Source organism: Delphinus delphis, chromosome 8 (genome assembly GCF_949987515.2).
Source record: "Delphinus delphis chromosome 8, mDelDel1.2, whole genome shotgun sequence".
Taxonomy (NCBI): Eukaryota; Metazoa; Chordata; class Mammalia; order Artiodactyla; family Delphinidae; genus Delphinus; species Delphinus delphis.
In genome coordinates, this window is record NC_082690.1 from 96,352,081 (window position 1) to 96,377,524 (window position 25,444).

Here is a 25,444-nt window from a genome sequence, read left to right on the forward strand (position 1 = left end):
GATTGGACAATAACTCAAAGCTAAGTGAGTTTTAGGAATGACAGCAGGTGGTTCTGCTTAATACTATGATTTTTCAATCAACCATGGACCTACAAATTATAGAGTGCTTTCTCTCTGGCCACCACTCTCAGGGCTCCATCAGAAGCCAGACTGCTCAGAACACTGCACTCCAAAGCTGGAACGTTAGATGCTTAAAAATGGAGACAGCAACAGATTGATTACTATTTTGCTCTTTGGTTGCATGTGGTCTGGAAAGTACGCCTTTATTTTCTGCTGTACCACTGCATGCAGCTGCTAAATATGCCAAATAATGTATCATCCATTTCTCTCGGTGATGAATAAGGAACATCATTAGTTGTCAGGAGACATAATCCTGCAGAATTATTCATACCATAATTTGGTCTTTGAAAATCCTGACATTTTACCCTCAACTTTAAATATCATGGTATTCTGGCCTGAAGTGATAGGTTCAAGCTATTCGAGGTACTGAGTGTTTTATAAAGATAACCTTGAACAAGCCACTTGAGAACACAGACATGTCCTTTACTGGTATCCACAGAGTCCTGAAGAAATGTTTTAATTTTATTTCTTATTTCAGAAACTAGGGTGGGCACCTGTCCTCCCGACAGCCAGAGTACTTCAGTAACGAAAAGCGTCTTGGACGTGCTGCCCATTTTCTACATTGCATACATTTTGTGGCTGCCAATTAACTACATTCCTAATTTTCACTATTCCTTCAAAACATAAGATTAGAAGGCTGTCTACCAACTGTTCTCTGTTAATAAAGCAGTGTGTGAACTGACATTCAGATGCACCTTCTTTTAATCAAGTAACAGCATCCTTCTTGGCCACTCACACCCAACTCATCTTTGCCAGTCTAGATCAAGCTCATAAAAGAATTATTAAATGGAAAAAAATCTCTTCTGTAGAACAGATTTTCAGTGATAAATAGAATAAAAAGCTGTCAAGAACTTTCACCTTATCTATGTATCACACACATGCCAATAACTAATTTATTCCCTTTATGGCAGTGATTCTGTCCAATTAGAAATATGTGTTACTCCACATGATGCTACTTGCTTGCCCACACTGTGCCACTGACACAAGATATCCTTTAGTTTCTTGGTTTTTTAAAATAAATTTCTTTATTTATTTTTGGCTGCACTGGGTCTTTGTTGCTGCGCGCGGGCTTTCTCTAGTTGCGGCGAGCGGGGGCTACTCTTTACTGCGGTGCACGGGCTTCTCATTGCGGTGGCTTCTTTTGTTGAGCAGCACGGGCTCTAGGTGAGCGGGCTTCAGTAGTTGTGGCACGTGGGCTCAGCAGTTGTGGCTCGCGGGCTCTAGAGCACAGGCTCAGTAGCTGTGGCACACAGGCTTAGTTGCTCCACGGCATCTGGGATCTTCCCGGACCAGGGCTTGAACCCGTGTCCCCTGCATTGGCAGGAGGACTCTTGACCATTGCGCCACCAGGGAAGTCCTCTTTTAGTTTCTTTTGATAAGGAAATTTTGCTAATTGCTGTTTTCCCCTCTCTAAGCCTAATACTTGTCATTAATTTTGCAGACTATAAGTTTCTCAGCAATATGCATGACTAGGACTTCTTTTAGGTTCAAGTTTTGGTCTCTTCTTTAAAGACAAATTAAAAATTAATTCATTTCATATCAGAAAGTATTATAATTTGTACTTGCTTTAAAAAAACCTGAACTGGCTTAATAAATCACTGCTTCAAAAAAATGACATGAAGCTTTGATGGCTTTATGCCACTATTTGACATGGTTTCATTAAAAAGAATGCACTGAGGATTAGAAGGAAATGGATTGCTGGTCTAATAAAATCCAACTATCATATATTCATCATCATATTACCCGTCCACATTTTTCTTTTATAGCTGCTTGTACAGAAGTATCAAACTAAAAAATCTCTTGCCTAAGGACATACAAATTCACATTCTATATTTGTACCACAGTTTTGTTTGCTATTTAAGTTTATAATTCTATCCTAAGTTGTAGTACAGATGCTAGTATTTTCATCCCTACTTTCATGCTTCAGTGAACTACTTATGAGCTACTGATTCATCTGGGATTTGGGGATCTAATGCAATACAATAGCAATAACAAAAATGCACGTGTAACAACTGTAATCGATAACACAGACCTTAACTGAGTGAACTGGACATCTTTTAAATGTTGGCTGAGACAAACAAAACATAATGATCATTAGGAATGCAGTGGGATACCTGGGGCAATGGTCACGAATCACACAAGTCTAATGTGTGACATACGTATGAAAGGCCTGTTTGCCAGCTCACGAACACTCAAGACCACACTCTTAATCTGTCCCAGGCCAACCTGATTTGGCAATAACATTACTGAATAGTGAGAAAGCACAAGACAAGGATATCAAGTGATTCAGGGAGCAAGTGTCCCTCATGATGCCTGTGAATAAGTCGCATCACATAGACTGAGCCATGCCTTGGAGGGCTGGGCCTACCTGAGGGTTCTCCTCCCGTTTCGGTTTGGGTGCAGTAGGTGGAGTGACGGTGCGGCTCTCCGTTTGTTTCTCATCTGTTTCTGTGTGGGATTTAATTGTCTAGAAGAAGAAAATTAAATGAAACTTCAGAATTCACTTTTTTATTAAAAGAATAAAAGCAAACATAGTTTGACTGTTGCCAACAAGAAAGAAAAGAACATACTCAAATTGGAAACATATTAATAAAGGAGATAATACGGACTTCATTGTAGAAGGGGGAAAAAGTAAAATGGAAGGCCCCAGTTGAAATGATTAAATTGCATGACTAGAATACCTATGAATCTATAAATACAACAGTCTATTTCAATGTACTTTAGGAGGCAGGGGTAGTTTCCCAGAAGTCAGTCCATTCTTGTTACATATGGGTCAAGCTCTAGTTCATAGCATGCTTAGGATCTGAATGATGTCCAGAAAAATCTTAGATACACACTTTTCTATTTCAGAACAATTCTAATCACAATCTAAGAGAGGTTGCAGAACTATCCTTACTTGGGATATTTAAAACCTGCCTATATCATCCATTAGAGGAGAGATGCAGTTGCCAAGGAAAGGCCATCTTGTAAAGGGCTGCCATCCTGATTACGGCCAAGCTCATCTTCCAGATGCGTCCATTCAAACAAAAGAAACACCAGTAGCATTACCATCTTCAGACACAAATGGCAGCTAGCAAACTAGTAGACTGGGTTTGCATTACTATTCTTATCTTGACCCAATGGCTAATTCATTTTATGAAACCCTCTGTAAATACTGAAATGATATTAGAACAGTGGATATAAAACTATAAACATAAACCTAATTTACATTTTCAAAATTAAAAACCATGCAGAAAAGGATTATAAGAGACTACTACAAACAACTATATGCCAATAAAATGGACAACCATGAAGAAATGGACAAATTCCTGGAAAAGTACAATTTTCCAAGACTGAACCAGGAAGAATTAGAAAATATAAACAAATCAATCACAAGTAATGAAATTGAAACCATAATTAAAAATCTTCCAACAAACAAAATCCAGGACCAGATGGCTTCACAGGTGATTTCTATGAAACATTAAGAGAAGAGCTAACACCGATCCTTCTCAAACTCTTCCCAAAAACTGCAGAGGGAGAAACACTCCCGAATTCATTCTATGAAGCCACCATCACCCTGATACCAAAACCAGAAAAAGATATCACAAAAAAAGAAAATTACAGACCAATATCACTGATGAACATAGATGTAAAAATCCTGAACACAATATTAGCAAACAGAATCCAACAGCACACTAGAAGGATCATACACCATGATCAAGTGGGATTTATCCCAGGGATGCAAGGATTCTTCAGTATACGCAAATCAATCAATGTGATACACCACATTAACAAATTAAGGAATAAAAACCATATGATCATCTCAACAGATGCAGAAAAAGCTTCTGACAAAATTCAACACCCATTTATGATAAAAAAAAACTCTCCAGAAAATGGGCATAGAGGAAAGCTACCTCAACATAATAAAGGCCATATACGACAAACCCACAGCAAGCATCAGACTCAATGGTGAAAAAGTGAATGCATTTCCACTAAGATCAGGAACAAGACAAGGATGTCTGATCACTCTCATCACTCTTATTCAACATAGTTTTGTAAGTCCTAGCCACAGCAATCAGAGAAGAAAAAGAAATAAAAGGAATACAAATTGGAAAAGAAGAAGTAGAACTGTCACTGTTTGCAGATGACATGATACTATACATAGAGAACCCTAAAGATGCCAAAAACTAATCAATGAATTTGGTAAGGTTGCAGGATACAAAATTAACGCACAGAAATCTCTGGCATTCCTATACACCAACAATGAAAAATCTGAAAGAGAAATTAAGGAAACACTCCCATTTACCACTGCAACAAAAAGAATAAAATACCTAGGAATAAACCTGCCTAAGGAGGTGAAAGACTTGTATTCGCAAAACTATAAAACACTGATGAAAGAAATCAAAGATGACACAAATAGGTGGAGAAATATACCATGTTCTTGGATTGGAAGAATCAATATTGTGAAAATGTCTCTACTACCCAAAGCAATCTACAGATTCAATGCAATCCCTATCAAACTACCAAAGGCATTCTTCACAGAATTAAAACAAAAAATCTTACAATTCATATGGAAACACAAAAGACCCCGAATAGCCAAAGCAATCTTGAGATAGAAAAATGGAGCTGAAGGAATCAGGTGCCCTGACTTCAAACTATACCACAAAGCTACAGTAATCAAGACAGTATGGTACTGGCACAAAAACAGAAATATAGATCAATGGTACAGGATAGAATGCCCAGAGATAAGCCCATGCACATATGGGCACCTAATTTACGACAAAGGAGGCAAGAACATACAATGGAGAAAAGACAGCCTCTTCAATAAGTGGTGTTGGGAAAACTGGACAGCTACACGTAAAAGAATGAAATTAGAACACTACCTAACACCATACACAAAAATAAACTCCAAATGGATTAAAGACTTAAATGTAAGACCAGACACTATAAAACTTTTAGAGGAAAACATAGGAAGAACACTCTTTGACATAAACCACAGCGAGATCTTTTTTGACCCACCTCCTAGAGTAACAGAAATAAAAACAAAAATAAACAAATGGGACTTAAAAGCTTTTGCACAGCAAAGGAAACCATAAACAAGACAAAAAGACAACCCTCAAAATGGGAGAAAATATTTTCAAATGGAATAACAGACAAAGGATTAATCTCCAAAATATACAAACAGCTCATGGAGCTCAATGTCAAAAAAACAAACAATTCAGTTAAAAAACGGGCAGAAGACCTAAATAGACATTTCACCAAGGAAGACGTACAGATGGCAAAGAGGCACATGAAAAGATGCTCAACATCACTAATTATTAGAGGAATGCAAATCAAAACTACAATGAGGTATCACCTTACGCTGTCAGAATGGCCATTATCAAAAAAGCTAGAAACAATAAATGCTGGAAAGGGTGTGGTGAAAAGGGAATCCTCCTACACTGTTGGTAGGAATGAAAATTGATACAACCACTATAGAAAACAGTATGGAGGTTCCTTAAAAACTAAAAATAGAACTACCATATGACCCAGCAATCCCACTACTGGGAAACCATAATCCAAAAAGAAACATTCACCACAATGTTCACTGCAGCACTATTTACAATAGCCAGGACACGGAAGCAACCTAAATGTCCATCAACAGATGAACAGATAAAGAAGATGTGGCACATATATACAATGAAATATTACTCAGCCATAAAAAGAAACAAAATTGACTTATCTATAGTGAGGTGGATGGACCTAGAGTCTGTAATACAGAGTGAAGTAAGTCAGAAAGAGAAAAACAAATACCATATTTAACACATATATATGGAATCTAAAAAAAAAAAAAAAAAAAGGTACTGATGAACCTAGTTGCAAGGCAGAAATAAAGAGGCAGACATAGAGAATGCACCTGATGACATGGGGTGGGAAAGCGAAGCTGGGGTGAAGTGAGAGTAGCATCAACATGTATACACTACCGAATGTAAAACAGTTGGCTGGTGGGAAGCAGCAGCATAGCACAGGGAGATCGGCCTGGTGCTTTGCGATGACCTAGCAGGGGTGGGATAGGGAGGATGGGAGGGAGGCTCAAGAGGGAGGGGATATGGGGACATGTGTATGCATATGGCTGACTCACTTTGTTGTATAACAGAAACTAACACGGTATTGTGAAGCAATTATACTCCAATAAAGATCTATTAAAAAAAAAACACAATGCAGATGCAAATGGTCTTTTTGTATGGCAACAAGTAATTAAATAAATGAGAGTGAAACTGTCTGATTATTGATGAGTAGGAGCCAAATGAAAGACTGGTTCTACAAACAGGATATCAAAATTCTCAGAAATCATTATGTTGTGAAATATTTTACTAGATCTGAAAAACTAACATAATCACTTTATTTTTTTCACTTTATTTCTTGGCCATGTCCATATTTTCCTTCTGCTTCTCATATTATTACTTTAGGAAAGTGTTAAGTATGTGTCTTATCAATACTGTGGCAACCACTGTCCTGGGGCATAAATGCTACCTTGTATTTTTTTTTCTCATCAGGGTCCTATCTTATTTCCACCTCCAGACAATATAAGCTACTTGAGAGCAGGATTGTTCTACACGCTTTTGCACCCCTTTGTACCCAGCACAGGGCCTCACCGTAGAGCAGGTATGCTGTAAAGAGACGTTGATCTTCTGAGTGGGGAGCATGACCTACCAGAAGAATCACTTGCTTTCCTCTCTCTCTCACACACGCTTTTTTTATTAACCAAAAAGGACACATTTCCCCCATAAAACAAACCACCAAACACATCTACAAAGGAACACAATGGGAAAGTAGTTTATAGTGACATTTTTAAGGTCCTGGGTATCCAGGAAGCTTATTTCATAGCTCCGTGAATTGGAAGAACAGGAGTCTGACAGGGGAGGGAGAAGAGAAGGTCAACTATAAGGGTTTGCTGCTCCATTCCAAGGCTGTGTGATGTCCCTGGGGGTCTCTTACTTCCATCTCTAGGGCTGAATAAGCAGGCAGTGGTGATGCCTCCAGGGAAGATCAAACCAATTCCTCTTCACTAAAGAATTATCCAGGGTTCAAATTTTCTCTCACGCAGAAGAGTACAGTTATCTCAAGGTTGGATAAAGAATACCAAAAGCACCCAAGAAAATAAAGATAAAGCAATTGCTGGTGGCGCATTGGTTAAGAATCCGCCTGCCAATGCAGGGGTCACAGGTTCAAGCCCTGGTCCAGGAAGATCCCACGTGCCGCAGAGCAACTAAGCCTGTGCGCCACAACTACTGAACCTGTGCTCTAGAGCCCGTGAGCCACAACTACAGAGTCCGCGTGCCACAACTTCTGAAGCCCGAGTTCCTAGAGCCCGTGCTCCACAACAAGAGAAGCCACCGCAATGAGAAGCCCGTGCACCACAACAAAGAGTAGCCCATGCTCGCCAAAACTAGAGAAAGCCTGCATGCAGCAACAAAGACCCAACACAGCCAAAAATAAAATAAATTAAAAAAAACAAAAAATGTATTAAAAATAAAGCAGAACTCCTTAAAAAAAAAAAAAAAAAGAGATAAAGCAATCGAAACAAGGGGGAGGTGTCTTTCTCTCATGGACCTTCCGCTCCAGGGGAAGCCAGCTGCCATGCTGTGAACAGCACTATGGAGGGGCCTATGAGGTGAGGAACTGAACCTCCTGCCAACAGCCAGGGAGAAGCGAGGACTGCTGACAACCATGTGACTGAGTTTGGAAGTGAATTATCCAGCCCCAGTTGAGCCTTGAAATGACTGCAGTCCTGACCAACTAGTTTGAATGCAAATTTGTGAGGGACCTTGAGCCAGGACCACTGAGCTAAGATGCAACCTGATTCCTGACCTCAAAAATTGTGTGAGATAATAAATTTTTGTTGTTTTAAGCTGCTTAAAACAAACAAAAAACATTAGGGTTTGACATCACAGAAAACAGGGAGTTTTAGAATCAGTCCTTTCACTAAAGCAAACATTAAGCTGGCAGAAACTGACAGAATCAACTTTTAAAACTCTGGAATCTAATAAAAAACTAAGAATAATCGGGGGGGGGGCACTTACTGAAGAAAGAGGCTGCTAAATTTTATTAAGAAAGTAGTTTTCCTTACCTACCAACAAATCCATCCCTTAGTTCAACAGAGGCTGTGGAGAGGGTAATCTGTGTTCCTGGTGTGGTTTGTGGAACCTCGTTTTCAACTTGTGGCTGTGTATTCTGACCTGTCTGGTAACCCCCTAAGGACTGGTGCAGGCTGACCCTTGTTTGCCCACCCAAGGCTGAAGCAGCTTTCCAGGTGCCATCTGATGAAAGCATCTAAAGACATATGTTACCTGTAGTTACCTGGTGCAAAGGATGGGAGGTGGAGTATGCAGCAGACAGACCCAAAGGTCTAGGAAGAAGGAGGCTGAGGAGGAAGATCCTTGGAGGAGTAAGGGCTTTGAAGGGCTATCACGTGTACTGGGGAACCCCAAGTGCACTGAGCATTCCCAGGGCTAGATGCATACTCAGAAAAGAGCTGAGAGAACCCTAAGCTTGTACCTCTGGCTGATCTTTGAGCTCTGTCCAAGAAAGAGGTGAAGTCTAAGACACAGTTACAGGTGGCCTGGCTTAGCATTGAAGGAATGCCCCCTGCTCAAAGCCAATCTGCAAAGACCAAGAAAGGGTTTTCTGTTTTTATTTTAATTTACTTATTACTACCTTTTTCTTCTTTTTGGCTCCAGTTGTTTAAGTAAATCTAATAGAACAGAAATTTCAATAACCACACATGACAAGAAATAGTATTTGCAAAAATAGTTTGGAAAAGGCACTAAACAAACAACTGCAGCTCTCAGCAATTAACAGCAGTAAACCCTGGGGTAGGAGGAGAACTGGGGTAGCAGTCAACTGCCTTAAATATGCTCAAAGAGCTAAAAGAAACCAGGAACAAAGAACTAAAAAAATTCCGGAAGAGGGCTTCCCTGGTGGCGCAGTGGTTGATAGTCCGCCTGCTGATGCAGAGGACACGGGTTCGTGCCCTGGTCTGGGAAGATCCCACATGCCGCGGAGCGGCTGGGCCCGTGAGCCATGGCCGCTGAGCCTGCGCGTCTGGAGCCTGTGCTCCGCAACGGGAGAGGCTACAACAGTGAGAGGCCCGCGTACCGGGAAAAAAAAAAACATCAAGAAGAACAATGTCTCACCAAAAAGAAAATGTTAATAAAGACATAGAAATTATTTAAAAGAACCAAATAGAAATCTAGAGCTGAAAAATATAATAGCTGAAATGATAAATTCATTAAGGGGTTCAGGCAAAAGAAAGAATCAGTGAACCTGAAGATAGGATAACTGAAATTTCCAGTCTAAGGAGCAGACAGAAAAAAGAATGTAGAAAAAGTACAGAGCCTAAGAAACCTGTGAGACATTGTCAAGCATACCAACATATGCATTATAGACTCCCAGGGGGAAAGGACAGACAGAAAGAAGCAGAAATATTTGAAGAAATAACAGCTGTAAACTTCCCAAATTTGATGAAATATATGAATCTACAGGCATACCTCATTTTATTTATTTATCGCACTTCACTTTATTGCACTTTGCAGATACTGCATTTTTTACAAACCGAAAGTACGTGGCAACCCTGTCTCTGTGTCAAGTTTTGGTAATTCTCACAATATTTCAAACATTTTCATTATTATCATACTTGTCATGGTGATCTGTGATCAGTGATCTCACTGCAAAAAGATTATAATGTGATAAAGGCTCAGATGATGGTGAGCATTTTTTAGCAATAAAGTATTTTTAAATTAAGGTATATACATTGTTTTTTGACATAATGCTATTGCACACTCAGTAGACTACAGTATAGTGTAAACATAACTTGGATATACACTGAGAAACCAGAAAATTCATGTGACTACCTTTATCTGCTTTATTGTGGTGGTGTGGAACTGAATCCACAATATCTCCAAGGTATGCCTGTACACATCCAAGAAGCTCAGTGACCTCCAAGTAGGATAAACTCAAAGACACTCATACTGAAACACAGTATAATCACACTGTCAAAAGCCAAAGAGAGAATCTTGAAAGCAGCAAAAGCAAAATGATGCATCACATGTAAGGGTCCTCAATAAGATTAACAGTCAATTTCTCATCAGAACCAGAGACCACAAGGCAGTGGGATGACACATTTAAAGTGCTGAGGGGGCTTCCCTGCCGGTCCAGTGGTTAAGACTCCACACTTCCACCGCAGGGGGCACAGGTTCCATCCCTGGTCAGGGAACTAAGATCCTGCATGCTGTGCAGCACAGCCAAAATAAATAAATACACAATTAAAGTTCTGACAGAAAAAAGACTATTAACCGAGAACTCCATTTCCTGCAAAAAGCAAAGGGAGTTCACTGCAAGTAGACCTGTCCTAAAAGAACTCCCTTTAGAGGTCTTCAGGTTAAATAAAAAGACCCTAGACAGTAACTTGAAGCCAAACAAGAAAAAAAACTCCAATAAAGGTAACTACATAGGTTAATATAAAATCCAGTATTACTGTATCTTTGATTTGTAACTTTTCTTTTTGCTTCCTATATGATTTAAAAGAGAAATGAATGAAAAAATTATAAATATGTATCAGTGGCCACACAATATATAAAGATGCAATGTGAGACCGTAACAACATAAAAGGGGGCTGGCCAGAGCTGTATAGGAGCAGAGATTTTGTATACTACTGAAGCTAAGCTGGGATCAAATTAAATTACATTGTTAAAAATTTATGAATGTTATCTATAGTCCCCATGGTAACCATTAAGAAAATAACTAAAACATACAGAAAAGGAAATGAGGAGAGCATCAAAAAAGTACATACACTGGTGTAAAAAAAAAAAAACACACACACACAAAAGATGGCAGTATTGGAGGAACTGGGGTCCAAAAAAGACATAAGACATGTAGAAAACAAAGAGCAAAATGGCATAAATCCTTGCCTATCAGTAATCACTTTAAATGTAACTGGATTAAACTCACCAATTAAACAACAGAGAGTGGCAGAATGGATTAAGGAAACAAGATCCGGGACTTCCCTGGTGGCGCATTGGTTAAGAATCTGCCTGCCAATGTAGGGGACACGGGTTCGAGCCTTGGCCTGGGAAGATACCACGTGCTGCGGAGCAACTAAGCCTGTGCACCACAACTACTGAGCCTGCCCGCCTAGAGCCCATGCTCTGCAACAAGAGAAGCCACTGCAATGAGAAGCCTGCGCACTGCAATGAAGAGTAGCACCCCCTCATCACAACAAGAGAAAAGCCCACACACAGCAACAAAGATCCAACACAGTGAAAAAAATAAATAAATGTTAAAAACAAAAAACAAAAAAACACAAGATCCAACAATATGCTATCTACAAGAGATACATTTTAGAGCCAAAAACATAGAAAGGTATCCATCAAAGGATGGAAAAAGATACTGCACACAAATAGTAACCAAAAGAGTACAGAGATGGCTATGCTAATATCAGACAAAATTCACTGTAAGTCAAAAACCATTACAGGAGACAAAAAAGGTCATTATATATTGATAAAAGAGTCAATTTATCAAAAAGATATGACAATTTCAAATATATATGCACCAAACAACAGAGTCTCAAAATATATGATGCATATACTGACAGAATTGAGGGGAGAAATACACAGTTCTATAATAATAATTAAAGACTTTAATACCTCACTTTAAATAATGGAAAGCACACATAGAAAGAAGATCAATAAGGAAACAGAGGACTTAAACAACACTATAAACCAACTAGACCTAAGAGACATAAAGAACCGCCTACTCAACAACAACAGAATACACGTTCTTCTCAAGTACACATGAAACATTCTTCAGGATAGACCATATTTTAGGCCACAAAACAAATCCTAATAAATTTTAAAAGACTGAAGTCATATGAAGTATTTTTTCTGATGACAACAGAAAGAAGCTAGAAGTCGATATAAAGGAATACCAGAAAAATTTTAAGTATGTAGAAATTAAACAACATACTTTTATTTGGCTGCGCCGGGTCTTAGTTGTGGCATGCAGGATCTTTGTTGTGGCATGCGGGATCCTTTTTTCTTTAGTTGCGGCATTCGGGACCTTTAGCTGCAGCATGTGAACCTTTAGTTGCAGCATGCGGGATCTAGTTCCCCGACCAAGGATCGAACCCGGGCCCCCTGCACTGGGAGCGTGGAGTCTTAGCCACTGGACCACCAGGGAAGTCCCTAAAAAACATACTTTTAAACAACCAGTGGAACAAAGAAGAAATCACTAGGGAAACTTTCTATCTCCCTGAAGAATGAAAATGAAAATAAACATACCAGAACTGATGAGATGCAGTGAAAGCACTGGTCAGAGGGAAATTTAAAGCTGTAATAGTCTGTACATAAAAAATAAGAAAGCATTCAAATCTAAATGCTTATAACCTAAATAACCTAAATTTACAGCTTAAGGAACTAGAAAAGAAGAACTAAACACAGAGCTAGCAGAAGGCAGGAAATAATAAAAATTAGAGCGGAGATAAATGAATTGGAGAATAGAAAAACGACAGAATTAATGAAACCAAAAGTTGATTCTTTGAAAAGATCAACAAAATTGAAAAATCTTTAATAAGACAGAATAAGGAAAAAAGAGAGAAGACACAAATAACAAAAATCAGAAATAAAAGTGGGGACATTACTACCAATCTTATAGAAATAAAAAGGATTATAAGAGAATACACTGATCAACTGTACACCAACAGGTTGCCAAGGGGGACTGGATTGGGGAAGGGATGGAGTGAGAGGCTGGGGTTAGCAGATGTAAGCTTTTATGTATAGAATGGATAAACAACAAGGTCCTACTGTATAGCACAGAGAACTATATTCAATATCCTATGATAAACCATAATGGAAAAGAATATAAAAAGGAATGTATATATATGTATAACTGAAGCACTTTGCTGTACAGCAGTAATTAACACAATACTGTAAGTCAACTATACTTCAATTAAAAAAACAATCAGATAACATATGAAATGGATATCAGATGAAATGGATAAATTCTTATAAACATACAAATTACCAAACTGACTCCAGAAGAAATAGAAAATGTCAACAGACCTATAACAACTAAAGAGACTGAAACAGTAATCAAAATCCTCTCAAGGGCTTCCCTGGTGGCGCAGTGGTTGAGAGTCCGCCTGCCGATGCAGGGGACACAGGTTCGTGTCCCAGTCCGGGAAGATCCCACATGCCACGGAGCAGCTAGGTCCGTGAGCCATGGCCACTGAGCCTGCGCGTCCGGAGCCTGTGCTCTGCAACAGGAGAGGCCACCGACAGTGAGAGGCCCACGTACCGCAAAAAAAAAAAAAACCTCCCAAAAAAGAAAAGTCCAGGACCAGACAGCTTCTCTGGTGAATTCTACCAAACAGTTAAAGAATTAACACCAATCCTTCTCAAACTTTTCCAAAAAATAGAAGAGCAGAAAACACTTTCCAACTCATTCTATGAGGCCAGCATTATCCTGATACCAAAGCCAGACAAAGACACCACAATAATAGAAAATTACAGACCAATATCTGTCATGAATATAGATGCAAAAGTCCTCAATAAAATACTAGCAAACTGAATCCAACAGCATATTAAAAGGATGATACACAATGACAATGTGGAACTTATCCTAGGAATGGAAGATATTTTTAAAAAAATCAATGTAATATACCACGTTAATAAATGAAGGCAAAGAAAAACGATATGATCATCTCAGTTAATGCAGAAAGAGCATCTGTGAAAATCCAACACCCATTCATGATACGAACACTCAGAAAACTAGGAACAGAAGGGAATGTCCTCAACTTTATAAAGGGCATTTATGTGAAACTACAGCTAGCATCATACTCAATGGTGAAATACTGAAAGCTTTCCCTCTGAGATCAGGAACAAGAGATGTATGCCCACTTTCATCACTGCTATTCAACATTATAGTGGAAATTCTAGCCAGAGCAATTAGGCAAGAAAAAGAAATATAAGGCATCCAAATTGGAAAAGAACACATAAAACTATCTGTTTTTGCAGAGGACATGATCTTATATATACATAAAATCCTAAAGATTCCACAAAACAACTACTATAGCTAATAAATGAATTCAGGGAAATTGTGAGGTACAAGATCAACACAAAAACCAGCGGTATTTCTAATACATGGTAATTCATGATAGCAATGAACAATCCTAATAGGAAATTAAAAAAACAACTCAATTTACAATATCATCCAAAAGAATAAAATACATAGGAATAGGGACTTCCCTGGTGGTGCAGTGGTTAAGAATCCACCTGCCAATGCAGAAGACATGGGTTCGAGCCCTGGTCCAGGAAGATCCCACATGCCACAGAGCAACTAAGCCTGTGTGCCACAACTACTGAGCCTGTGATCTAGAGCCTGTGAGCCACAACTACTGAGCCCATGTGCCACAACTACTGAAGCCCGCGTGCCTAAAGCCCATGCTCTGCAACAAGAGAAGCCACTACAATGAGAAGCCTGCACACCACAATGAAGAATAGCCCCCACTCGCCACAACTAGAGAAAGCCTGCATGCAGCAACAAAGACCCAACACAGCCAAAAATAAACAAATAAAAAATAAATAAATTTATTTAAAAAAACAAAAAGAAAACCTAGGAGTAAATTTAACCAAGGAGGTGAAAGACTTGTACACCGAAAAGTATAAAACACTGCTGAAGAAATAAAGAAAACCTAAGTAAATGGAAAGACATCATGTTCAAGGACTGGAACACAGAATATTGCCCAGATGGCAATACTATGCAAAGCAATCTACAGATTCAAAACAATTCCTATCAAAATTCCAACAGCCCCCTACCCCACCCTTTTTTTGCAGAAAGACTGGAAAAGCCAATTCTCAAGTTCATGTAGAGCTGTAAGGGTCCCTGAATAGCCAAAACAAGATTGAAAAAGAAAAAAGTTGGAGGATTCATATTTCCCAATGTCAAAACTTACTATAAAACTATAGCAATTAAGACAGTGTGGTTGGTACTGGCATAAGGACAGACATATAGACCAACAGAATAGGACTGAGAGTCCAGAAATAAACCCATACATCCATGGCCAATAGATTTTCAATAATGATGCAATGATCATTCAAATGGGGACAGAATAGTTTCTTCAACAAATAGTGCTGGGAGAACTGGATATCCACCTGCAAAAGAATAAAGTTGGACCCTTGTTTCACCCTATATACAGAAATTAAGTCAAAATGGATTACTGACCTAAATATAAGAGCTAAAACCATACAACTCTTAGAAGAAAAATTAGGGATACATCTTCATGACCTTAGATGTGACAATGGATTTTTAGTTATGACACCAAAAGCACAAGCAACAAAAGAAAAAATTTAAAAACTTCTGTGCATCAAAGGACATTAGAAAGTGAAAAGACAACCTATATATTGAGAGAAAATGTTTTTAAGTTACATATCTGATAAGGATCCAGTATCCAGATTATATAAAGAACTCTTACAACTCAACAACAAAAACATGAACAACCCAGTTTAAAAACCGGCAAAGAACTCAGAGATTTCTCCAAAGAAAATTTACATATGGCCAACGAGCACGTGAAAAGATGCTCAACAACGTTAATTATTAGGGAAATGCAAATCAAAATCACAATGTGATATCATTTCACACCCACTAGGATGGCTATAATTTTTTTAAAAAGGAAAATAATAAGTGTTGGTAAGGAGGTGAAGAAAATGGAACACTCATACCTTGCTGGTGGGAATGTAAACTGATTCAGTTGCTGTGGAAAACAGTTTGGCAGTTCCTCAAAAAGTTAAACATAGAATTACCATATGATCCAGCAATTCCACTTGTAGGTATATACCCCAAAGAATGGGAAATAAGTGCTCCAACAAATGCTAGTGCATTAATATTCACAGCAACACTATTCCCAATAGCCAAAAATAATCCAAATCTATCAATGGGTGAATGGATAAACAAATTGTGGTATATACATACAAATGGAATACTATTTGACTATTAAAAAGGAATGGAGTACTAATACATGTTACAATATGGATAAATCTTAAAACATTATGCTAAGTAAAGAAACCAGATACAAAAGGTCACATACTATATGAGTCCATCTATATTAAATACCCAGAATAGGTAAATTTATAGAGACAGAAAGCAGATTGGTGATTGCTAGAGGCAGGGGAGGAGCAAATGAGGAGCAACTACTTAATGAGTACTGAGTTTCATTTTGGGGTAATAAAAATGTTCTGGAACTAGACAGAGGTGGTAGTTGCACAACACTGTGAAAGTACTAAATGCCACTGAGTTGTTCACTTTAACATGGTTAATTTGATGTGATGAGAATTTCGCCTCAATTAAAAAAACAATTAGGTTGGGAAACAAACAAACAAAAAAGATTAAGCTAAAAGTATGGTCTCTATCAGAGGTTATAAACCACTATCCAGAGGTGAAGCTGTCCGGCAGGTGTTATTTTTTGCCTACATGGTGTTTAAACAGTTACTGATATATATATATACTTTTTAATTTTTTATTTATTTTATTTTTATTTGTTTTTAATCTCAAAAGTATATCTTGAAATCTCTCAAAATATCTGGATTTCTGGCTTTTCTTGAAAAAGTTTTCGTATGATAAAAACTGGCTATTGTCAAAAAGTTGCTGCCTCCTTGAGATGGAGTATATTACTTTGCACTTTACCACAGTCTCTTCTACTTTCTATTATCTTCTTGACACCAAGGCCAAATTGTCGATTTTATCACACTTGTCTTACTATTTCAAAGAAATTAAGAGTGGGATATCTCTTGTACTCATGTTCCCATTGGAAGTGGAAAAAAATCTACTTGTTTACTCCCAGTCTGTTTTACTCGTTTATTGATATATTTCCTACTTGGCACCTGTACGAATTTGCAAATCCTGTTCTTTTTTGGTTTTACAAAGATAAAAACCAAAAACTCTGAATAGAACTAAATTAGCCATTTATACCCCTGAATTACAAATTCATCTTTTAAGGCTGGGCTGCATGAATAATGAAAGTTAGGTGCTTGAAAATTTTTTAAATGTACAAAGTTTCATCAATCAAGGTTAAAAAAATCTGGATTGAGGGCAAAGAGTTACCACCTCAAGTTTCCTTAAAGAGAAGACTGGGATCTGAGGCTAATACATTGGATAATACTCTCAACTTGGAAGTACTCTTTTTTTTAGAGGACATTGTGTAGGTTCCTATACAAAATATAGATGGAAGTAGGGGAATGGGTGGCAATCTGACAGATTTTCCCATACAACCTAGGATTTTTTTCAGTAGCCTAGCCTTAGGGACATACATAGATGTCTTTGTTGCAGGGATTGGGGTGGGGTGACGTGGATAAGAAATGAACATAATCCCTGAGAACTAAATGCGTCAGACACAGTCTAACGGACTTTAAGCTCTTTACGTCATTCCGCCATCCACAGGTGTTTAGCCCCATTTCACAGAGTGCTGGCGAGGACAAAGACATAACAGGAGGCAGTGTGGGGGCCATGATATAAGTCTGTCTGGCTTTATCTGCCTTTCTGCCTAAGTATGTTTCTAGCTTCAAAGCTCTTTAAACTCTACCACTCAGTTTCTCACAGCCACAAGGTAATGTGGCTTCTGATAAGGGATAAGACAGGTTCTCTTATCTAGGGTGGATAAGGAAGTTGGGGATGCCTGATGGGGGGAAGGAGAAGTGAGACCACTGTTGTTACAGCTGACGCTGCCTCTCCCTTTCCTATGCCTATGTGAAACTACACGACCTGCCATGCTTCCTCCCCTGGAGGCAGAGCCACAGTGCCTGCCCCAGACCAAGCTCTGTGAGGGTACAGGCTTTGACCTCCCAACCCTTGTGTTAGCACATGTCGCATGGCAGCTGGCACAGAATCTACATTTTTTATTAAGTGACTGTTATCACCCTAAACAAAAGAGTAGCAAGCAGAAAGGAACCCATCTAGCCTGGCCACAGAGAGAATGCTGGACACAGGTTTTGATAACTCTATGAGTAGGCTGTAAGTGGTACTTCCGTGGCTACATAATGCTCATCTATGGGATCTCTTAACAGCTATAAATAAGATACTGGAAATGAAACATGGAAAAAAAAAAAAGAGGATAGTAGAAAGATCTGAAGTAAGAGAATTCTGAGAATGGAGTCTAAAGAGAATCCTTGCTGACTGAGCTTGATAACCTGTAAGACTGCTGTGCCAGGTGGCCTGCTAAACTAAATCAGCAATGACTACATTCCTCTATTAGATCAACAAGAAGAAAGACCATGGAATTCACTGCTAGAAAATAATTTTTTTTTGATTTTTAAGAATTCATGGATACCTTTTTATGATATTTTTATAATCAAAATGAAAAGCTCTATCAATATGTAAGGCTGGGATATGAAAAGATATTCAAGATTTAATATGAAAAAAAAGCAAGTTACAAAGTAATATACAGTTTGATTTTGTATTTTCCTTTAGAAAGAAAATATGTGGAGGAATATAATCTAATCTGCTAATAGCAACTTTGGAGGGTAAAATTATGGGAGAAATTTACTCTCTTCAATGATTATGAAGGGATACATTTCTACAATATATATTTCTGTAACGTTTGAGCTTTCCTTTACGGTGAACAGGTATCATCTTTGTAATCAGAAAAAATAAGAAATGTAAAACTGAAATGAAACTGAAGATTCTTGTCTCCTAAAAATATCTTTATCAAAAAAGAGGTCAAAGAGAAATAGTATTTAATAATTTAAAATAACGTTTTGAGGGACTTCCCTGGTGGCGCAGTGGTTAAGAATCTGCCTGCCGGGCTTCCCTGGTGGCGCAGTGGTTGAGAATCTGCCTGCCGATGCAGGGGACACGGGTTCGAGCCCTGGTCTGGGATGATCCCACATGCCGCGGAGCAACTAGGCCCGTGAGTCACAACTACTGAGCCTGCACGTCTGGAGCTTATGCTCCGCAACAAGAGAGGCTGCGACAGTGAGAGGCCCACACACCGCGATGAAGAGTGGCCCCCGCTTGCTGCAACTAGAGAAAGCCCTCGCACAAAAACGAAGACCCAACACAGCCAAAAATAAATAAATTAATTAATTAATTAAAAAGAAAAAAAAGAATCTGCCTGCTAATGCATGGGACACGGGTTTGAGCCCTGGTCCGCGAAGATCCCACATGCCGCGGAGCAACTAAGCCCGTGCACCACAACTACTGAGCCTGCACTCTAGAGCCCGCAAGCCACAACTACTGAGCCCGCGTGCCACAACTGCTGAAGCTTGCGCACCTAGAGACCATGCTCCACAACAAGAGAAGCCACCACAACGAGAAGCCTGCACACCACAGCAAAGAGTAGCTTCTTCTCACCACAACCAGAGAAAGCCCACGACCTGCAACGAAGACCCAACGCAGCCAAAACTAACTAACTAAATTTAAATAAATAAATAAAATAATGTTTTGAAACCACATTCTTTACAACTCTAATGCTCCTCAGAGGTCGTCCTTTGAGAGCCAGCACGGGACATGATGGCAGCTGGTCTACAAACACGCCCCCACCCAAACTCCTAAGCTTGGGCATCTTACTTTCATTATTTTAATATTGAAGTTCTGCTGATAATAAATTTGAAAACTCCTGATCTAAAATACATGTAAGTAATTTATCTCTAAATGTTCCTCAAAGCATTTTGGGGGGTTTGAGTAGCCTCCCCAGGAATAGAGATGTGTTCTTGCTGGTATTTCTTGATACGAGATTTTGGTACCCAGGTTCTTAGTGCCAGATCGGCTGCATTTATGAGCTGCCTGGGCAGAAAGCTGGTATTCCATGCATAAGGCTCCTCTGTTCAAGGTGGCCAAGGCAGCAGGAAGCCTTCTCATTCCCCACCATCTGGCCAGCCTCTCTGAATCATGGTCAGCCATCCAGAAGCAGAAGATTCAGGATCACCAGAGACTATTTTCAGTTGAATGAGAACTCAAGCCTGAGCAATAAGAAATAGGGCAATGACTTTTTAAATCAACTTTCTTGAAAGAGCTTTTCTTTCCACAATTCTTCTTTCTTGTCACTGGTCTTTCTTTAAATAGAATATGGTGACTGCCTGTAAATCCTTTTTCTTGGTTTTAGAAATCTTTCTGTCATAGAACCCTTACGTATCTTTGGAGGTTACCTGTATTTCTATAGACTTGTGTTTTTAGGAGAAAATCTGATTTTAGAAATATAAATGAAAGGCTTCAATATCTGAGCTAAAATGTCTGTATCCTCTAGAGTTAAAAGAATGAATTTTAGAAATCTTAATTTTTTCATTGGCTCCTCACTATCTGTAATAACCAGGGAAAACCTTTGAAATGAAATCCTTTTCCTTGCTTTGTTTATTCTTCCTAACTTTCATAGTGATATCCTCATCTGGATTCTTACTGGGCCGAAATGAATATAGCATTTTCTGTTTACTACCTTATCTGTGCTTCCTGACTGAGGGCAGCAGAACCCATCTGTGAATTTCTGCTTCAGAAGCAGCAGGGGGAGCTCATTCACACAGGAATCAAAATTCATGAATAAGGGGATGGTGGGTAAAGCAACCCAACTTTCTTCGGTAAGAACAGCCCTTTTGCATTGTGGATAAATTATCACATGATAAGTAACAGACAATGGTGCTAACATAAGGAGCCGCTGAGAAGATAAAGACCCCTTACAGACTGACCAGCCTCAACGGCAAAGCTACTGCCCAAAGCAGGTGCGTACTCTGCCTGTACCTGTTTTTCAAGGCTTGGCTTGCTAAGCTGTACAGTTTGAGGTCCAGCGAGTCTGGTGCCCGGAGTAGCTATCACAATGCTGGTGAGCTGGGCCATGGGGAACGTTTTGGCTATGGTTGCAGTCTGCCCATTGACGACACGGACGGGGTGGATGGAATTCTGGGAGGTAGGGAGGGTCGTGGGAGTGAACTTGGTCAGCATGACAGGCCTCTGGATAAGTTGAGGAGCTGCAAGCATGGGAGGAGGTGCTGGGGCAATAGGAATGTTATTCTGGGCCACAGGCTTAGGTCGAACCTATGGAGAAAGAAAGAACAATTATTGCATTACTTAAACTTCTCAAGTCCTATAAATCTTAGACATTGCCAGATCCTCTGCACTATATATGTGAGTGAAATGGTATTCAGTACAAATATTAATATCCATTTTAGTATTATCAATTCTATAGATCTCAGCATATATAATATTACAAAGATGCATCAGCTCTTAAGAGGATGCAAATGTTACCCCAGAATGTAGTTTTTCTGATTCCAAACCGCAGCTCCCTCTCCTATACCATGCCGCCTCTTCGGGCTGAGGTCAAATGCCTAATCCAGAGACTGGTCTCACCCAGAACTTGTGCCCAGTATGGTAATAATGCTGCCACTGCCCTTAATTCACGTTCTAAATTTCTTCATATCCACAGCTCAGTTCACTCCCATCTCTGGCCCTCTAACTCCCTGTTCTTGGGTGCTCCTTCTCTAAGTCTCCTTTGTGGTTTCCTCTACCTCTGCCCAATCCAAAATATAAATATTTCTCAGGGTTTTGTCCTGGTACCCCTTTTCTTCTCAATGTCCTCACTCTCCTGGGAACTCTCACTGCATCCTACAGCTTCAACTACTATCTATATACTAAAGACTTCCACACTTGTATCTCAGGACCACACAGTTCCTTAACTTCAGAGTCATTTATTCAACTCCCTGTTATACATCTCTACTTGGAAATTTCACAAGAAGTTCAAAATCAGCATGTCCAAAACTCATCAACTTCTTCTTCCAATCTTTTCTTCTTCCTATAATCATTACATCAGTAAATGCCCCTTTCTTACTAAAAAAACTTCAGAATCATTCCTAATGCTTCCTACTCTACCTCTACTTCCTAAATCCTTCTCAGATATGTCTACTTTCTATCCTCACTACCACTACTCTAGCTGTGTTTGCTTTACTCAAACAGTGGCAGAAAACTGTGATTAAAAACATGGGATCAGCCTTGCCTGGGTTCAAATTCTGGTTCTACCACTTACTAGCTAGCTGTGTAACCTAAGATAACACACCTAATCTCTCTAAGAGTATTTTTCAAACTTTCTAAACTGTGACCTGTGGGCAAAATCCTTTCTCCTTATGCATAAGAATTTCACCTTCAGTTAACTCTCTAGCTGTATACCCCTGGAAACCTGATAAGGGAAGAATGTCAACTATGTTAGCAGGCCACACTGCTTATGGTACAAATGACCTCTTGCTGCTAAATCAAATCTAACATTTCCATTACTTGCAAAAAGCAGAGATGGAAATACGTTATTAAAAATAAACATTTTTAAGTTGTTTAAAAGAAAAAAACGACAATGAGACACCCTGCTTTGGGCTTCCTGAAATGGGGTGACTCTTGTAACTGTGCCTGTCCGCTGCGGGGACCTTGAAAGCCATGCCTATAGAATTGTTATAAGATATATTAGGCTCCTGTAAGGCATAAGATTTCTGTGCTAGGGTGGCTCTCCCACTGACCTGATAAAGATCTCACTTCCCTGTACCTGAGCAGTCCCTGGACTGCCGTAGAGACTATTATATGGACTGCTATAGGGATTCCTACTGAAGAAGCTGTCTTGCTGGCAAGCTCTGGTTTCTGTCCTATATCATTCCAAGTAGACTGGTGCCAAGTGTGGCCTCTGATAGTCTTGTGAGTCTGAATACTTAGCTGCATCTAAGACAACCCTATAGTGTGTGCTGTGGATACACAACAGGAAATATGTTTCACGCTGTAACCAATACGCGTACATAGATATTTATCTTTACCTCTCTAACATAAAAACTTCATGAAAAAATACTTATGTGCTACATACTCTAACATTTCCTATTGTCTTGTTCATTTTACTTAAAAACTCTGGTTACAATCCACTAAATTGATTTCACAGCCTACTAATGGGTCATGCCCCACCGTTTGAAAAACAAAGACTAAGCCTTAGATTCTTATTCTTAGATTCTTACCTGAATACCTACTTTCAAAGAGTTGTTGTGAGGATTAAAATAGATAACCCATGTACAGTGCCTAGTGCAGTAAGTGGCACATTAGCAAGATTCTCTAAATATTAGCTATTGTTATTGCTGACAATGTCCTGTTTTTCCTGCCACATTCTTGACAATCTCCAATCTATTCTCCACACAGTGCTAAGAGGGAATTTTCTAAAACAAAAATCTGATCATGTCAAGTACCTGTTTGAAAGTAATTTAATGGAGCCCCACTGTTCCTAGGTAAGGCCCTAATTCCTATATAGCCTACAAGGTTCCAAAGGCTTTGGCCTATGGGCTTCTCCAGCCTCCCCTTACTCTAGCCTGAGTCAGCCACATGGCCCACTGTGCTCAGCCACACCAAATTTCCTTTGGTTCCTTAAGCCGACATGTCTCTCTGCATTGTGGACTTGCATATAGGCTCTTCTCTCTGCCTGGGACATTTTTCTTCTTCCCCCAAAACTTTCTCAAGCTAACTTCACTAGGATTTTAGGTCTAAGATGGAATGTCAACTCTTCAAGGAAACTTTCTGTAATATTCTAAGAATGAGTTGGCTGTCCTTCCCATGGATTCTCAGACTATCCTGTACTTCCCATAATGGACACAGTAATTGCCTGTACATGTGTCTGAAGCTCTATGAGGCTGAGAACTATCTTGAAAACTTCATATCCATAGTTCTTAGTGCTCTTTTGATACCTAAGGTATTCATTAAGAATTTATCTGATAGACGATTGAAATAGTCTTATGTTAGCATTGCCCATCCCCTCCCCAGAGGCAATTCAGAAATCACTTATGGCCACTGACCACACACATCCTTTCCCTTCTCTCTTTGCCTGAAAGCTGAGGCTTCAGACAGGAACACCCAATCTTTCTACCAGGCAAGTCAACTCCTCTCAAGGTCCAGACTGGGACAATCATGACATTCTGCCATAAGAATGGTGAGTTCAGCCAATTGCTGGAAGAATACTCTCATGAGAATATGGGTAGAGTTGCTTGGGTCTAGGTAGAAAGTTCCCTGTGCAGCTTCCTAGTCTGAATCTTTATCATCAAGACTTTGTGTTTAAGAATGATGCTCTATGTAATCACTTTCCAGAGTAGAACCGAACGCTTCCTACCAGTTAGTGTCACTATTGTCTCCTTTCCTACTCTCCCTGGCATACAGCGAGTGGGGTGGGAGGTTGTGGGGAAGAAGTGGTAACTGCGTTCCTTCCCCACTGGCAGGCAGTTCTGGCTAAATTCTTCCAGTAAGTCAACATTATAAGGTTTAAAATGGTGCTATCTTAATTATTTTAAATTTAGGAAAATTTCCCTTTCCTTATATCCCTCTGCTACAGCCTTTCATCATTGTTAAGAAACCCTGATGATAAAACAAGCTTCTTCTCACACAGATGTAGAGAACCAAGGGGGGAAAGGGTTGGGGGTGGGATGAACTGGGAGATTGAGATTGACATATACACACTACTAAATATAAAACAGATAGCAAATGAGAACCTACTGTATAGCATAGGGAATTCTACTCAATGCTCTGTGGTGACCTAAATGGGAAGGAAATTCAAAAAGGAGGGGATATACGTATACAGCTGTATATAGCTGATTCACTTTGCTGTACAGCAGAAACTAACACAATACTGTAAAGCAACTATACTCCAATTAAAAACAAATAAAGCTTCTTTTGTGGGACCTCCCTGGTGGTCCAGTGATTAAGACTCAGAGCTTCCACTGCAGCGGGCATGGGTTTGATCCTTAGTCAAGGAACTAAGACCCACATGCTGTGCAGTGCAGCCAAAAAAAAAAAAAAAAAAAAAGCTTCTTCATGGTATAGAGATCAGCAGCTAGAATCCTTAGCTAAGTGGGATCTGAATACAGCTGAATTGACAAGTGCATTACAGGCTGCTTAGAAAGGGCTCACAAGGATTTTTGTCCCACCTAACCCATCACTGGGCTTGTCAACTGATTTACTCACCTGTGGAAGAAAGTTTGGACGTGGAGTGAGTCTAGGAGGGGGGATAAACTGTGGTACTTTGATGGGCTGAGGAGGTGTTGCCTGAACCTGCTAAAAAATGAGAAAAGTAAATCAGAGAGGAAAATAATTATTCAATATCAAAGATGGTATTCTTAAAGTATTTTCAGCATCACTATTCTCTCAATCAGACAATATTTTCTATAAGCTTTCACCGTAGAATTAATCATCTGAATTAACACTGCCTTAAGAAACTTGTTTACTCTCCTGCTTGCAGGCTTTACCCCATAAAGTAAACCGACCTCATTTCTGTTTCCTTACACAGCTAACGTAGAACACAGCAAGCTCAGCAATCACAATTTCCTCTGACGTT

At 39.4% G+C, this 25,444-nt stretch overlaps 1 protein-coding gene across 4 annotated transcripts in view; it reads right to left on the reverse strand.

The window, feature by feature from the left end:
* Nucleotides 1-25,444, reverse strand: part of PHF21A (PHD finger protein 21A) — a 194,496-nt gene that overhangs the window by 22,497 nt on the left and 146,555 nt on the right. For all 4 annotated transcript variants that reach the window (XM_060018785.1, XM_060018784.1, XM_060018782.1 and 1 more), the window contains 3 exons: nucleotides 25,075-25,164; nucleotides 20,854-21,147; nucleotides 2,489-2,587 (listed from right to left, as the gene is read on the reverse strand). In XM_060018785.1, coding sequence (XP_059874768.1) covers nucleotides 2,489-2,587; nucleotides 20,854-21,147; nucleotides 25,075-25,164 — 483 coding nt within the window. The remainder of the gene's footprint in view (nucleotides 1-2,488; nucleotides 2,588-20,853; nucleotides 21,148-25,074; nucleotides 25,165-25,444) is intronic.